General features: G+C 43.6%; 1 protein-coding gene across 3 annotated transcripts in view; it reads left to right on the top strand.

Annotated features, from left to right (window-relative positions):
* The window catches only part of ERCC6 (ERCC excision repair 6, chromatin remodeling factor), a 107,676-nt gene that overhangs the window by 31,159 nt on the left and 62,221 nt on the right, over positions 1-14,296 (top strand). For all 3 annotated transcript variants that reach the window (XM_063958604.1, XM_063958603.1, XM_063958602.1), the window contains exons 2-6: positions 6,888-7,244; positions 8,026-8,146; positions 9,023-9,134; positions 9,875-10,568; positions 10,652-10,777. In XM_063958604.1, the coding sequence (XP_063814674.1) occupies positions 6,889-7,244; positions 8,026-8,146; positions 9,023-9,134; positions 9,875-10,568; positions 10,652-10,777 (1,409 nt within the window). In that variant the 5' untranslated portion in view covers position 6,888. The remainder of the gene's footprint in view (positions 1-6,887; positions 7,245-8,025; positions 8,147-9,022; positions 9,135-9,874; positions 10,569-10,651; positions 10,778-14,296) is intronic.

Genomic DNA, 14,296 nt, shown 5'->3' with positions numbered 1-14,296 from the left:
TCGGCATTACAATTCTGCCGAGCAGCTACGTGGTCGGGGGAAAACACGTTTGTAAAATTCTACAAATTTGATACCCTGGCAAAAGAGGACTTGGAATTCTCTCATTCGGTGCTGCAGAGTCATCCGCACTCTCCCGCCCGTTTGGGAGCTTTGGTATAATCCCCATGGTCCTTTCAGGAACCCCAGCATCCACTTAGGACGATAGAGAAAATAAGAATTTACTTACCGATAATTCTATTTCTCGGAGTCCGTAGTGGATGCTGGGCGCCCATCCCAAGTGCGGATTATCTGCAATACTGTACATAGTTATTGTTAACAAATTCGGGTTATATTGTTAAGGAGCCATCTTTAAGAGGCTCTTTCTGTTATCATACTGTTAACTGGGTTTAGATCACAAGTTGTACGGTGTGATTGGTGTGGCTGGTATGAGTCTTACCCGGGATTCAAATTGCCTCCCTTATTGTGTACGCTCGTCCGGGCACAGTACCTAACTGGAGTCTGGAGGAGGGTCATAGGGGGAGGAGCCAGTGCACACCACCTGATCTGGTAAAAGCTTTACTTTTTTGTGCCCTGTCTCCTGCGGAGCCGCTATTCCCCATGGTCCTTTCAGGAACCCCAGCATCCACTACGGACTCCGAGAAATAGAATTATCGGTAAGTAAATTCTTATTTTTTCTTTTCTTCACAAGCCCAAATAGGTTATCCACGTACAGTCCTGCCCACACATAGGGTGCCCAAACCACGGACTTTTCACACATTTCTTCTTGCCACCTTAGCTGGCTGCGAGAGTAGTTGTTGATGATGATGATGATATTATTATTATTTTCTCTTGCGTCCTAGAGGATGCTGGGGTCCACCAGGAGCCATTGGCACTTTAAGAGTTTTAGAGTGTGGGCTGGCTCCTCCCTTTATGCACCTCCTACCAGACTCTGTTTAGAAAATGTTCCCGGAGGAGCCGGTCACAGCTAGGGGAGCTCTCCTGAGTTTTCCTAGAAAAAGTAATTTTTTAGAGTTTATTATTTTACAGAGAGTCTGCTGGCAACAGCCTCCCTGCAGCAAGGGACTGAGGGGGGAGGGAGCAGTGTCCACCCTGCGGGGTCTGAGCCACTGTCTCCGCTGACTGGACACAGCTCCAGAGGGGTCTGATAGTTTTCCGCCAAATGGGACCGCTCGCCCCAGCAGCATGCTACCACCCTCTTGCAGAGCTGAAGAATCGGTGGCAAGTGAGACACCGACCCCCCCTAGCAAGCGGGAGATCGGTTTGAAGATGGCGGCACAGGGTAGGAACGCAGTATTAACTGCGCTCCGGGGATGGCTCAGTGGTACATGGTGCGGTGCTGTGACGGGCGCCCTGAGCCAGCGCGACACCCTACACTGGTCCAGAAGCCTGTAGGGGGCCCCGGCTCTCAGCCAGCACTAATTCCTCAGGCCAGTATAATCCATGAAGAGCGTTAAGACAGCGCCATTAAGGGGGCGGAGCTTCACCTCAGAGCGAACCCAGCAGCGTTTCAGCGCCATTTTCCTGCCTGCACAGCGCTGAGAAGGAGAAATCAGGTCCCTCCACAGCAACTCCTACTATCTGTAAATGGTACCAGGGGGTTGTAGAAGGGGGGGGTCAGCTGCACAAGTCAGCGCTGTCAAGGGGTCTCCCTTTGGTAAAAGCGCTGTGTGTGGGTTGGCTCCAATCTCTGTCTCTCTTGCCATTCTTGGTGGGGGGGACTCTGTCTGCCCTCACGTGTGTGTGTGTGTGTGTGTTTTGTGTGTGTGTGTGTGTGTGTGTGTGTAGAGTGTTTGGTGGTCTCCTTTAGCTATGTCTGTGCTATCCTGATTACATGGAATGGGATCATCCTGGGAGGACAAACCCTCCGCAGCATATGACACAGTGTCGTGTCATATGCTGCAGAGGGTTTGTCCTCCCAGGATGATCCCAGTCCATGTAATCAGGATAGCACTGGTTTAGCACAGATACCAGCAAGGGAGCCTGAGTGGTTTTCCTCTATCAAATCTTTGATTTCTGACAGGGTTGCAAGTAATGAATCTGCAACCCAGGAATTACAGAGCTCTATGGCAGTATGGCCGGTTGCCGGTACCTCAGGACGCTCTGCTATATACTCCCATAAGCGTGCGCTTGTGCGTTTCACACAAGATGACACGGATACCGATTCTGACACCACAGACTGATGGAGATGTGTTGCAGGGGTCCGCATCTCTTGCAAAGAGGGTACAATTGTTGATAGAGGCTATCAGGGATGTGTTGAATGTTAATGATACCACACCTGAGCAGGTTGAGGAGGCCTTTTTAACTGAAAATAAAAAAGCCTCGCTAACCTTCCCTGCGTCAAAGGAATTGAAAGCTATATTTGAGAAAGCATGGGAAAACCCTGAGAAAAAATTCCAGGTCCCTAAAAGGGTACTGGTGGCGTTTCCTTTGCCTGAGGAGGATAGGAAAAAATGGGAAAACCCGCTGATTGTTGACGCATCAGTGTCCAGACTCTCAAAGAAGGTGGTTTTGCCTGTTCCAGGATCTACCGCCTTAAAGGAGTCGGCTGATAGAAAAAATGTTAACAGACTTAAATCAATGTATACTGCTTCATGGGCCATGTTACGTCCCACTATTGCTAGTGTATGGATTGCAAAGGCAATAGTAAAGTGGTCGGCTACCTTACTTGAGGATTTGGGTATGATGGATAGGGATGATGTTGCATTATATTTACGCAACATACATGATTCAGCAGGTTTTATGGTAGAATCCATGAAAGACCTGGGTTACATGGCTGCGGGAATCTGTTCCATGTCTGTTTCAGCTCGTCGGGGACTGTGGCTGCGCCAGTGGTCGGCCGACGCGGAATCCAGAAAAAGTGTGGAGTCCCTACCCTATACAGGTCAGGCTCTCTTTGGGGAAGCTCTAGACGCGTGGACATGCACATGTGTTTGCCCTTTTCACTTTGGGAATTGCTCATGGTAGCATGAACTGCCGATCAACCGATTGTTTGGCCTAGTGTACTAGGTGTTGGGAGTGGGGTGCAAGATAGTGTGTGCAGGGTAGTGACGGATTATGCAGGGAAGGGAGTGAAGTAGTGTATTGGGTGAGAGGTAAGGGGGGTACACACACAGATCAGTGCTTAAATTCTAAGCAATCTGACTATGTTGCTTAGAAGTTGAGCACGGATCTCTCCGTGTGTACCCCCACAGCGATAGCAATGCGCGGCCCCGCGCTTCACTGTCGCTGGTGCTAGATTGAGCTTGTATGGGGCTGTAGTGTACTGTAGGTGGTGCCGGGAGTCGAGATTAGCAGTAGTACTGTAGTGTGTGCAGGGTGAGCGGTGTAGAGTAGCAGCAGTAGTAAAGTGTTTTTTTTATTCTATTTAGTAGTGCAGTGGTTTTCCAAACTTTTTTGTATCACCAACTGAGTATCAGAATTTTTTTCACGGCACCGCTAGTCCAAAAGTTTTTTTATTTAAAAATTCTGAAAATAATATTAAATTAAGTAAAATGTTTTTCGAAGGGGTAAATTCAGTTTCAGCACGGATTGAATAGTGCCAGTAGGGGTCTCCCGCAGCTAATCAATTTAGCGCTCCGTAAATCAGAGAATGCCGGTTCTCGCAACTTAAACCTGCTGTTTTGTAGGGAGAACCAGCATTCTCTGACATAACTGCCCCGCTGCAATGTTGTTTGCGCTGCGGCACAAAACACATCGCTGTCCTAGTTGTGTAATCATGTACTGTACGATAAGATTTGATCGGCGTCCTCTTAAAACTCCAGTCAGGTGCATTCTGTCCTTCCTCCAGATGAAATCCTCTATTGCAGCAAGATATGTTAGTTGAAACAACTAAGAAGGGAGCGGGACAAACCACTTGCTAAACTAGCCAGTGGGAATATAAATGTGTTGGATTGAAAAATTAGACCTATTTACAGCATTTCTAATAGCTTAGTATTAAATTCAAAGCAAAAATTTGTTAACTCTCACCCCTTGGTGGATGAGAGAAAAAAAGGGAGATCTTAAGTCTATAATTGTCGGGAATTCGAACTCTCTCCCCACCCGCGAGTTCATTGAATTGGTCTGACCATTATAACCTATAGGGAGAACAAATTGTCAGGAATTGTATATACATCGCCAACTAAACAGTCACATTGGCGAGAATTGAATTGACCCCATTGGGGCAGATGTATTAACCTGGAGAAGGCATAAGGAAGTGATAAACCAGTGATATGTGCAAGGTGATAAAGGCACCAGCCAATCCGATCCTAACTGTTAATTTACATATTGGATCTGATTGGCTGGTGCCTTTATCACCTTGCACATATCACTGGTTTATAATTTCCTTATGCCTTCTCCAGGTTAATACATCTGCCCCTCTGTTTGAAAATTGACAGCAACTGGTTGGTTGGTACTTTATCTCCATCCACTATCTCTCTCCATGGCTTATTACATAGTTCCCTTAATATCAAGCGAAGTAGCAATATGAAGGAATACACCAGAGATCTCAGCTGCTTTTCACTGATACGGACTCCTGCTGAGTGCGGACACCAGCCAGATTGGCTTATATCATAAACACAGGATCACTCATTTATATCAATTCGTCTATATACTGTACCAGACTATGCTTATTCCCTAATACCATTCTATTAGCCGATAGCCACTACCAGGTTCATGCAGTGAAAGTAATGGCTGCTGCTGCATCTCTGCTAAATCTGCTTCCGGCGTGTGATGTTCTGTGTAGAACGATACAACCATGTGTTAATAAACCGGATTGGAGGAGATCATGAACCAGGATCGGAGTGAGCAGCAGTAATACCGGGGCCATATAAAATAACACCCGGATTAATCTGCAGGATCCTGAGGTGACCATCCTTACTGTGCTTAAAACCAAGAGGGTCGCAATGAATTGGATGACTGGTCACTTTATGATTTCTCAGCTACTGCGGGAATACTTGTTCAGCCATCCAGAGCTGGGAATTGTAGTTCCAAGTGGGTAGAGGTCCATTTGGTCTGATTATAGAAGTATTATTGTTTAGATGAGGACTGATATAGGGCAGAAATGACTGCTGTGCTGTGCTGTACTGTACATCGGTGAGAGAACAGCAGTCCTCTAGCTCAGGCATTCCCAACCACGGTCCTCAAGGCACACCAACAGTGCAGGTTTTAGTGATATCCAGGCTTCAGCACAGGTGACTTAATTAGTAGCTCAGTTATTTTGATTTAACCATCTGTGCTGCAGCCTGGATATCACTAAAACCTGCACTGTTGGTGTGCCTTGAGGACCGTGGGTGGGAATGCCTGCTCTAGCTTATTAAACTGACATTAATACAGTGGTCATAATAAACATATTTTGGGCCTAATTCTGAGTTGATCGCAGCAGGACATTTTTTAGCAATTGGGCAAAACCATGTGCACTGCAGGGGAGGCAGATAGAAAATTTGCAGAGAGAGTTAGATTTGGGTGTGGTGTGTTCAATCTGCAATCTAATTTGCAGTGTAAAAATAAAGCAGCCAGTATTTAGCCTGAACAGAAACAAAATAACCCACCCAAATCTAACTCTCTCTGCACATGTTATATCTGCCTCCCCTGCAGTGCACATGGTTTTGCCCAACTGCTAAAAAATTTCCTGCTGCGATCAACTTGGAATTACCCCCCATATTTTATCCGGTGATCACCTCTAAGCTTATTAGTAATAGTCACACAAGTGTTAGTATCTAAGGTCATTTCTGAATAGGTAAGGCCATCAACCATCATTTGTGAGCAACCATTGATGATCAATACTTTGCCATAGATGTTGGGTCAAACATAAGTATACCATGGCAGCAGAGGTCTATCTGCGGCAGTAAACCGTCACTGTTGGGCTGATGCACAGTTGAACGCAAGTTAGTTCTGCATCCTGTGCATTTTCACACAAATGGTGTACTCTGGTGCCAAGCTTACGTAAGTACTAGTGATGGAAAGTGGTACTGAACTTCATTTGTCAATGGACATGTATAACTAGGTGTTCACACATAGGCAGAGCTCAGAGGGGTGTGTAGGTGGGCTTTGCAGAGTTGTGCGTATGTTAAATTATCATGTAGTTGATTGGCGTCTGGTCACAGAAATTCTTATTGGTTATACGTGCAAATAACATTTTATTATAGCCAGTACTCTCACCTCCACATCTGCCCTTGCAGTTTATTTTAGAGTCTAAGGGGGACATTTACTAAGCAGTGATAAGAGCGGAGAAGTGAGCCAGTGGAGAAGTGGCTGCATCAACCAATCAGCAGCTCTGTATCATTTTATAGTATGCAAATTATAGATGTTACTTCAGTGCTGATTGGTTGCCATAGGCCAACTTCCCTCTAAATCTCCATATACATTTATTTCATGGGATATTAAACATCTATAATTACCTGGTCTGCTATTTTTATTTTAAAATAAAATGTTTATCCAAAGTGAAGATGAAATATCTGTAAATGTCATTTTGTTTTCTTATCCAGGCATCAGTGACTCTTCACTTTGCTACAGATATTAGATAGTTGCATTGATTGTTTTGTCTGAAGCACATATAGACTGAGCTCGGTGAATCTAAGAATTATGTCACCAAATGAGATTGCACTGCTGTGATAGACTCTTGTGGAGCTGCGGTATTCAAATGATACATCACGCCTAATCTCCTTTCTAAAGTGATCCCTGTTACTCCTATTGCGCCCATAGTTATCATGTTTACCTGCGTAAAGGGTTGGGTGCCCTCGCTACCCCGTGGGTAGCGAACTGAAGTGATTATACCACGCCCGTCAGCAGAAACAGAACGGGTGTGGAAGGGGTTGAATACCGCCCATATATAGTGTCCAGCAGGACACATAGGGACTCCAATTCAGTGAAAGCACTGTGACATATTTTCTTGCATCTCTTTCTCCACACAGAATGGCAGAGGAAACTCCCCCAGGCACAGAACACCAAGAAACATCTGACATACCAATACAACAAGGTGGCCATGACACTCCAGGAACATCTTCCTCCTGTCTCTTACCATCTCACACTGTTGAAGCGCCACTGCGTAAATCACAGTCTGTGCTGCAGATTGACCGCCAGCAGATCCAGGCTGTGGAAGTGGCAAACCAAGCTCTGGAACTGCAGGGCTTGGGATTGGCAGTATACGATCAGGAGGTGTTGGAACGCGGAGTCCTCGAGCAAGTGGATAATGCCATTAATGAGGCCAGTCGGGCTGCACGTGTTGCGGAAGCTGAAAAGGAACAGCAAGAGCTCTTGGATGAGTTACGGTAAGAGAAGTACCAACCCATTAAAGACAGAAGATGGTAAAATCGGACGTTATTGTTGTATATAAAGCTGTTCCATAGAAAATAGTGAGAGTTGTAATTTTAATTGTTAACATTTCAGTATATTTCTTTGATATCGTTGCCACTTATATAACAATATAATCTTTTAACATTTTCCTAAATACAATGTTCATTTGGCCATGCTCTATTTTACCAGGTACATTTTGAAAGCCTTCGTGCCTGTCTTGATTGAACACAACCGATTAATTTTGCTAGTGTAGTGGCATAATATAATACTATTTAGCATATATTCTCCTATTTATTTAAATTATTTATTACCAGTTAGTTATATAGCGCACACATATTCCGCAGTACTTCACAGAGAATATTTGCCCATTCACATAAGTCCCTGCCCCAGTGGAGCTTACAGTCTATATTCCCTACCACACGTGTACGTACACACACACACACACACACACACACACACACACACACACGCTAGGGTTAATTTTGTTGGGATCCAATTAACCAAAGCACCTGGAGTAAACCCACACGTATGGGGAGAAAATACAAACACCACACAGAGCCATGGTGGGAATCGAACCCATGATTTCAGTGCTGTGAGGCAGTAATGCTAACCAATACACCATCCGTACTGCCCTATAATAGTAACAATACTGTTTACAAAACTAGTAAATAATGCATTAATTTTAATGTATGCAAAGTTTTATGTAGAGATCTTTTGTCACGGACAGCAGAGGAATTCTAATCTTTTTCTTCACAGTTCATGTGTCACTTCCCTAAGACAAATCAACAAAATTATAGATCAACTTGCTCCGCAAGCTGCAACCTGCAAAGAGATTGACCGGAAACTGGACTCTGTAAAGCGGCAGAAACATAACAAAGTTAGTGCAGTTATGGCACACTTAATGTGTTTTATAAAGTGTTTGTGCTTTGTTGACGTGTGTGAATGTAGGAGAGAGGAGAACCCAGGTGCATAATTCTTTATAGCCGCTAAATGAGAGCGATCAGTCATTTGTATGTTGACATGGAATCCTATGCCTTTTCCATTAGTGGAACCTGTGTATTTGGCAGTTAGTAAGAACTAACCAGGGTGCAAGCCAACTTTTTTCTTACAAACTTATATTTAACATTCAAAACCTTCATAGAATTTTTACTTATTTATTAATATTTACTTATATATCACCATGGTTCATTCCGCTTTACTTTGCTTTATAATCCTGATTTAAGACCCTTATCTGATCCATTCTAACATAAAACCTCATGACCCCCATATATCCTGTCATTTAACGCTTTGGTGCCTAAAACAATCCAAATGAGCAATGTCCCTTCTATATGCCCTAGCAGTTGCTTAGAGTGACGGGAAGGCAATGATCACAAAGTAAAATTGTTTCTCATCAGCATAAGGGGTTTAAGTGTTAGGTTGTAAAACCCGGTGCTTCTGATCATGTTTACGTCCAATATTTAAAAAAAGCAATGCTTTTACTAACCGTGTTTTGCTAGTAAAAGTAATGCCCTTTTATATATTGGGCATAATCACAATCCGAAGAGCTGAATTTTACAACCTGACACTTTGTAAAACTTGAAATCAGTAGCTTGAGAGAGTTGGACATGTAAAAGTCACGTTCTGTAAAACCATTTCAGAATCCTTAGCAGATTATAGTAAACTCTTCATTGTAAAACAAAATACTGCAGAGCAATAAACACAATTAAAGACGCAATCCCTAGATATCTGATACTGTCTTTCTTTTTTATGTCAGGAGCAGCAACTGAAGAAACTTCAAGCTAAACAGAGACGCCTGAGAGCAGTATTGGGCGATAACCAGGAGGAAATGGATATTGATGAGGAGCAGTTGGGTGATCTTGAAGATGGTGAGCTTTCAGGGGTTTGTTACTGAGCAAGACAAGGAGGGGAATTCAGTTGGGTGCGAGGTAAAAAAAACCTTGCGCAGAATTTTGTATTTCTGCACTTATGCACTTATGTATTTATGCACTTACCCGCAGTATCCAATTTGATAAAACGCGATTGCAGGGTTTTCAGCACTGCAAACCCTGTTGTGCGAATAAAATAAATAAATGATACCGTCCAGTGTTCTCCGTGAGTCCCAGTGGTTCCCCCTCTATTTTTGCACTGGGGAGGGGGCCGCTGGGATGCAGAAAACATCGCTTCAGAAGGTGACTAATTACAGACTAATTAAGCAAATTTAAAACGTCCAATTACTTAATTAGTCCTCAAGGGAAGGGGGTGCCAGAGCAAGTCCCGGTGATTTTTCCTAAAATTCACTGTTTTATGAAAAATCAGACTTGCTTTGGAGTTGTGATAAAAAAGATGCAGTGATTTCTACGTCCTATTTTCAGTCCTGCAGTTACCAAAATCCCGCAGCTACGTGAAAAATCCTGCTCTGTGGGGTTTTCAAAATTCCCACCGTCTGTTGAATTCCCCCCAAGGATTACCAGATTAATGATAAACTCAGGCAGTACATTTCTTTTTAATTCCTTGTTCCTTAATTATTGTTTTCTTTTTAAATTGTTGCTATTTTTGTAGCTGTATCTGATAATCCGTCAGATTCTAAAGCATATGTTTACCTATGTCCTGATGTTTGTTTTATCAGATGCGATGCCCACATCTTTGGGTAGTATGCTGATGCCATCCCAAGAAAGTGAATGGGAAGATCTCATCCGCACAGGACAAATGACCCCATTTGGCACAAAGATCCCCCCAAAACAAGATCGTAAACCAAGAAAGCTGATGTTAAATGATTCCTCAGATTTTGAGAAGTATCTTAATGATCAAGCACAAATGGCAGCACAGCGGAAGCGGAAGTTCACTCCCAAAAAAGCTAAAAAGAAACCAGAAGTTCAGAAGGAAGCTAAAGATGTACCAAACGAACATCAAATTGCCACCGTCCCATCTGCTAAGAATAAGTTGAAAAAGAGAATGAGAAAATTACAGAACAAAGCTTTCCAGAATCATTCCAGGGTAGGAGTCCCGCGTAAAAAATATGATGCAATTGCTGAACAAGACAGTCAAGCAAACGATGATAGTGACGGCTCTACTTACACACCTGAAGAAAGAGAACAGAATATGGAAGAAGAGGATGAAGAATGTGTGCTTGACAGCCCAGGATCTGACTATGAGTTAAAACCACTTCCCCGGAAATCACTTAAAAAAAGGGCCCAGCATCAGGATCTGGACCCAGAGTTTCTCCCAAGCTCTGATGAAGATGATGGAGAGTTACCCCACTCAGCAAAAGATAAACGGTGCAGAGATGATGGAGACGTCAAATTGTTTAAACAAAGGTTACGGTATGTTTCTATGAAGTATATTGCACTTTATTGAAACTCTGTGTTCTAGTTTGCTCTTTCATTTATTTAATCTTTTTCCTTAGACTATGGCAAAAGCAGCGACTTAAAGAGAAACATCAGCGTATATTAGCTGAGGAGTCAGAGGACAGTGATGTAGAGTTTGATGAGGGGTTCCACGTTCCTGGATCTTTGTGGAAAAAGCTGTACAAGTACTGATTTCCTATGCTTCATCATATAATTTTTGCTGCACGTGTATGTTTAACTTTTGTAAATGGGTTAGGTGAGAAATGAGACTGATCACAAATTGTATTAATAAACCCTGCATTTTAGTTTATTGCCAAAGTTTTGTAACAACCCTACAATTGTTTTGTGACTCTTCTTCAGAATATTAATATTTTAGCAGCTCTTGATCACTGTCTAAATCTATTCAGAGTGCTGTCACCTGGTCTCTGCACACAAATATGTATTATCCACTGACCAATGTATGTATATATATATATATATATATATATATATATATATATATATATATATATATATATATATACTCGTGGTAATGGTCGGCACTCTCAAGTATAAACTCACGTAGCCCTGGTGCCCTCCTAGGTGTGTGCACACCAAACAGTATATAGCGGAGATAGGCGGCACTCCCGGGACTTATTCAAAAAATACACGGGACAACACCCGTGAGCATCAGCATCAACGTTTCGATTTTATTAATCGTCTTCAGGATAAAACATGTACCAAGATAACAAACATTTATAACTCACCAATACCCCTTTTCCACTTACGATCACGGGTCGCAGCCGGGAGCCTGACACGGGAGCTGCCCCCTGCTGCGACCCGTGCTCGTCCCCTTTCCCATCAGCAGTCACAACCCGGCATATGCCGGGTTGGTGACGCTTCTAGTGACGCGGCAGGGGCGGCGCAGGGAGATCACATGATCTCCCAGCGCCGCCCTTCCATACAGTGTAAACGGGAGCCGTGTCGCATCGACACGGCTCCCGTTTACACTAGAACCCTACCCGGATCATTCCCGTGTCCTACCCAGGTAAATAGCCGGGTAGGATTCACGGGTCACTTGATCCGGGTTGACCCTTTTCCACTTGCCAAAAACACGGGTAAATGCGCGCCCCCGTGCATTTACCCGTGTTTTTTGAGCTAGTGGAAAAGGGGTACAAGTGAATGCACGCCTCCTCCTGCCGCCAGGCTCCGGGCATCCGTCCACTCCCGATGACGTCACAACACCGCGACGTGCGCCCTCCAGCGCTCACATTAAGATCCGTACCGGACTCCCGTTGCCTAGCTACAGCAGACATGCATAATCATGTGACTTGCCACCACCATGCTATATGGAAATATGAAAGGAAACACAAATCAAGCAAATCATAACAGCTAAAATGCAATCCATCCTACCCTGCTTACTGCAATTGTTTAACATTATCTGAATCGACAATACTGTAATATGCTAAGCATTATATACTTTGTTAGACGAAACTTAATTAAACAAAAACTGGACTACTATTAAAATCTATTCCTGGTGCTTATTAAAGAAAGCAATTTAGTCCAAAATTCTCGTTCAGACCATGTGGGGATACAGTATTTAATCTATGTATCCACCTCGCCTCACATTGCAAGAGGGACCTGTCCCTGTCACCACCTCTCACTTTTTTCTCTACTTGGTCAATGATTTTGTATCTTAAGGTGGACAGTCCATGTTTGTGGGTTCTAAAGTGCCTGGCTACTGGCTGTTCTTGAGCAACTATTTGACCCTTAACCGCTTTTCTAATGGATGAACGATGTAAGTTCATCCGTTCTTTGAATTGTCTAGTGGTCTTCCCTACATAGAGAAGACCACATGGACACCTAATAAAGTACACTACATGAGTGCTGGTGCAGGTAAGTACTTTCTTAATGGGAATGCGTTTACCAGTGTGGGGGTGCGCAAATGTGTCTCCTTTTTCAAGGTAACTACATGTGGTGCATCCCACACACCGGTAGCAGCCAGGTTTTCTGGTAAGGAAATTGGGCTTGTTGAGAATTTTGGTGTTTTCAGAAATATCATTTTTCACCAACCACTGCTTGAGGTTTTTACTGCGTCTAAAACTTGGCATTATTTTGGTTTTTTCAAAGACCTTAAGGTCCGGATCTGTAGTGACTAGTGGCCAGAGAGTTTTAGTTTCCTTGACCACCAGTCCACTCTGTGCATGAAATTGTTGTACGAATGGTATTCTAGGATCATCTCCCAATTTCTGCTTATTAGTTACTAATACTTGTTCTCTGGGTATCGCTAGAACTTTTTTCTTGGCCTCAATTAATTGCTCATGTTTGTACCCTCTTGCTAGAAATTGCATGATCATACGATCAATTTCATTATTAGCATCTTCCACAGTGTCAGAAATGCGATGTGCCCTGACAAATTGGGAGAAGGGAAGCCCTTCCTTGGTTGCTCTGGGATGCTGGCTCGAATGATGTAAAACATTATTCCGATCTGTTTTCTTCCTATATAGGGTAGTATGTAATGTGTCATTTTTAAGTTGAATAGTAACATCTAAATAGTTGACCTCACAATCACTGATAGTATACGTAAATTTAATATGTTCATTTGCTGAATTAGCTCTTATCATTAAATCATGGAAGTCACCCTCCTCTCCTAGCCAGATGATAAAAAGATCATCTATATATCTTAAAAAAAACAAAAATTTAGACGCTGTGTTGGAATCAGAAAAAAAAAATTCTCGTTCCACCTCTCACATATAGCTGTTTGCAAAGGCCGGGGCCACACAGGACCCCATTGCACAGCCTTGTTGCTGTAAGTACCATTTGTTGTTAAATAAAAAGTAATTATTCTTAAGGGTCAATTCTAACAAACCAATAAAAAATGAAATATCAGGGCCAGTATACAGTGGACTATCAGTAAGGATTTTCCTGGCTGCACTCAAACCTCCATCATGGGGTATGCTCGTGTATAAATTCACAACATCCAAGGAACATAAAAAACATTTTGGCAATGGAGATGGTAATTGATTTAGCTTAAGGATAAAGGTTGTAGTGTCCTTTAAATATGTATTCTGGGCTTGAATTACCGGCTGAAAATGTGTGTCCAAATATTTGGACACTTTGTAATATATAGAGTCCCGGGCAGAGATTATGGGATGTCCCGGGGGACAAAGGGGGTCTTTGTGGACTTTAGGAATTGTATATAGCACAGGAGCTACTGGAAACTGTTGAAATAACATCATTTCTGATTCTTTAAAAAATGCATTATCAGCCACAGCTTTAGAGGGGTGGTCTTCTGTTTGCCGGCGGTCGGGCTCCCGGCGCTCAGTATACCGGCGCCGGGAGCCCGACAGCCGGCATACCGACACTTATTTTCCCTCGTGGGGGTCCACGACCCCCATAGAGGGAGAATAAAATAGTGTGGCGCGCGTAGCGCGCCACCGTGCCCGTAGCGTGGCGAGCGCAGCGAGCCCGCAAGGGGCTCATTTGCGCTCGCCAAGCTGTCGGTAAGCCGGCGGTCGGGCTCCCGGCGCCGGGATGCTGGTCGCCGGGAGCCCGACCGCCGGCCAGCCGTAGTGAACCCCTTTAGAGAGTATAGCATGTAACTCATTGTTAAATGCTATTGTAGGATCTACATTTAACTCACAGTATACAGTGCTATCACCTAACTGGCGGTAAATTTCTTGACAATATTGGTCTAAATCCTGTACCACAATCCCTCCCCCCTT

This window comes from Pseudophryne corroboree, chromosome 3, assembly GCF_028390025.1.
Source record: "Pseudophryne corroboree isolate aPseCor3 chromosome 3, aPseCor3.hap2, whole genome shotgun sequence".
Classification (NCBI taxonomy): Eukaryota; Metazoa; Chordata; class Amphibia; order Anura; family Myobatrachidae; genus Pseudophryne; species Pseudophryne corroboree.
Note: the sequence above shows the minus strand (reverse complement) of the source record. Positions and strands in the feature narration are given on the sequence as shown.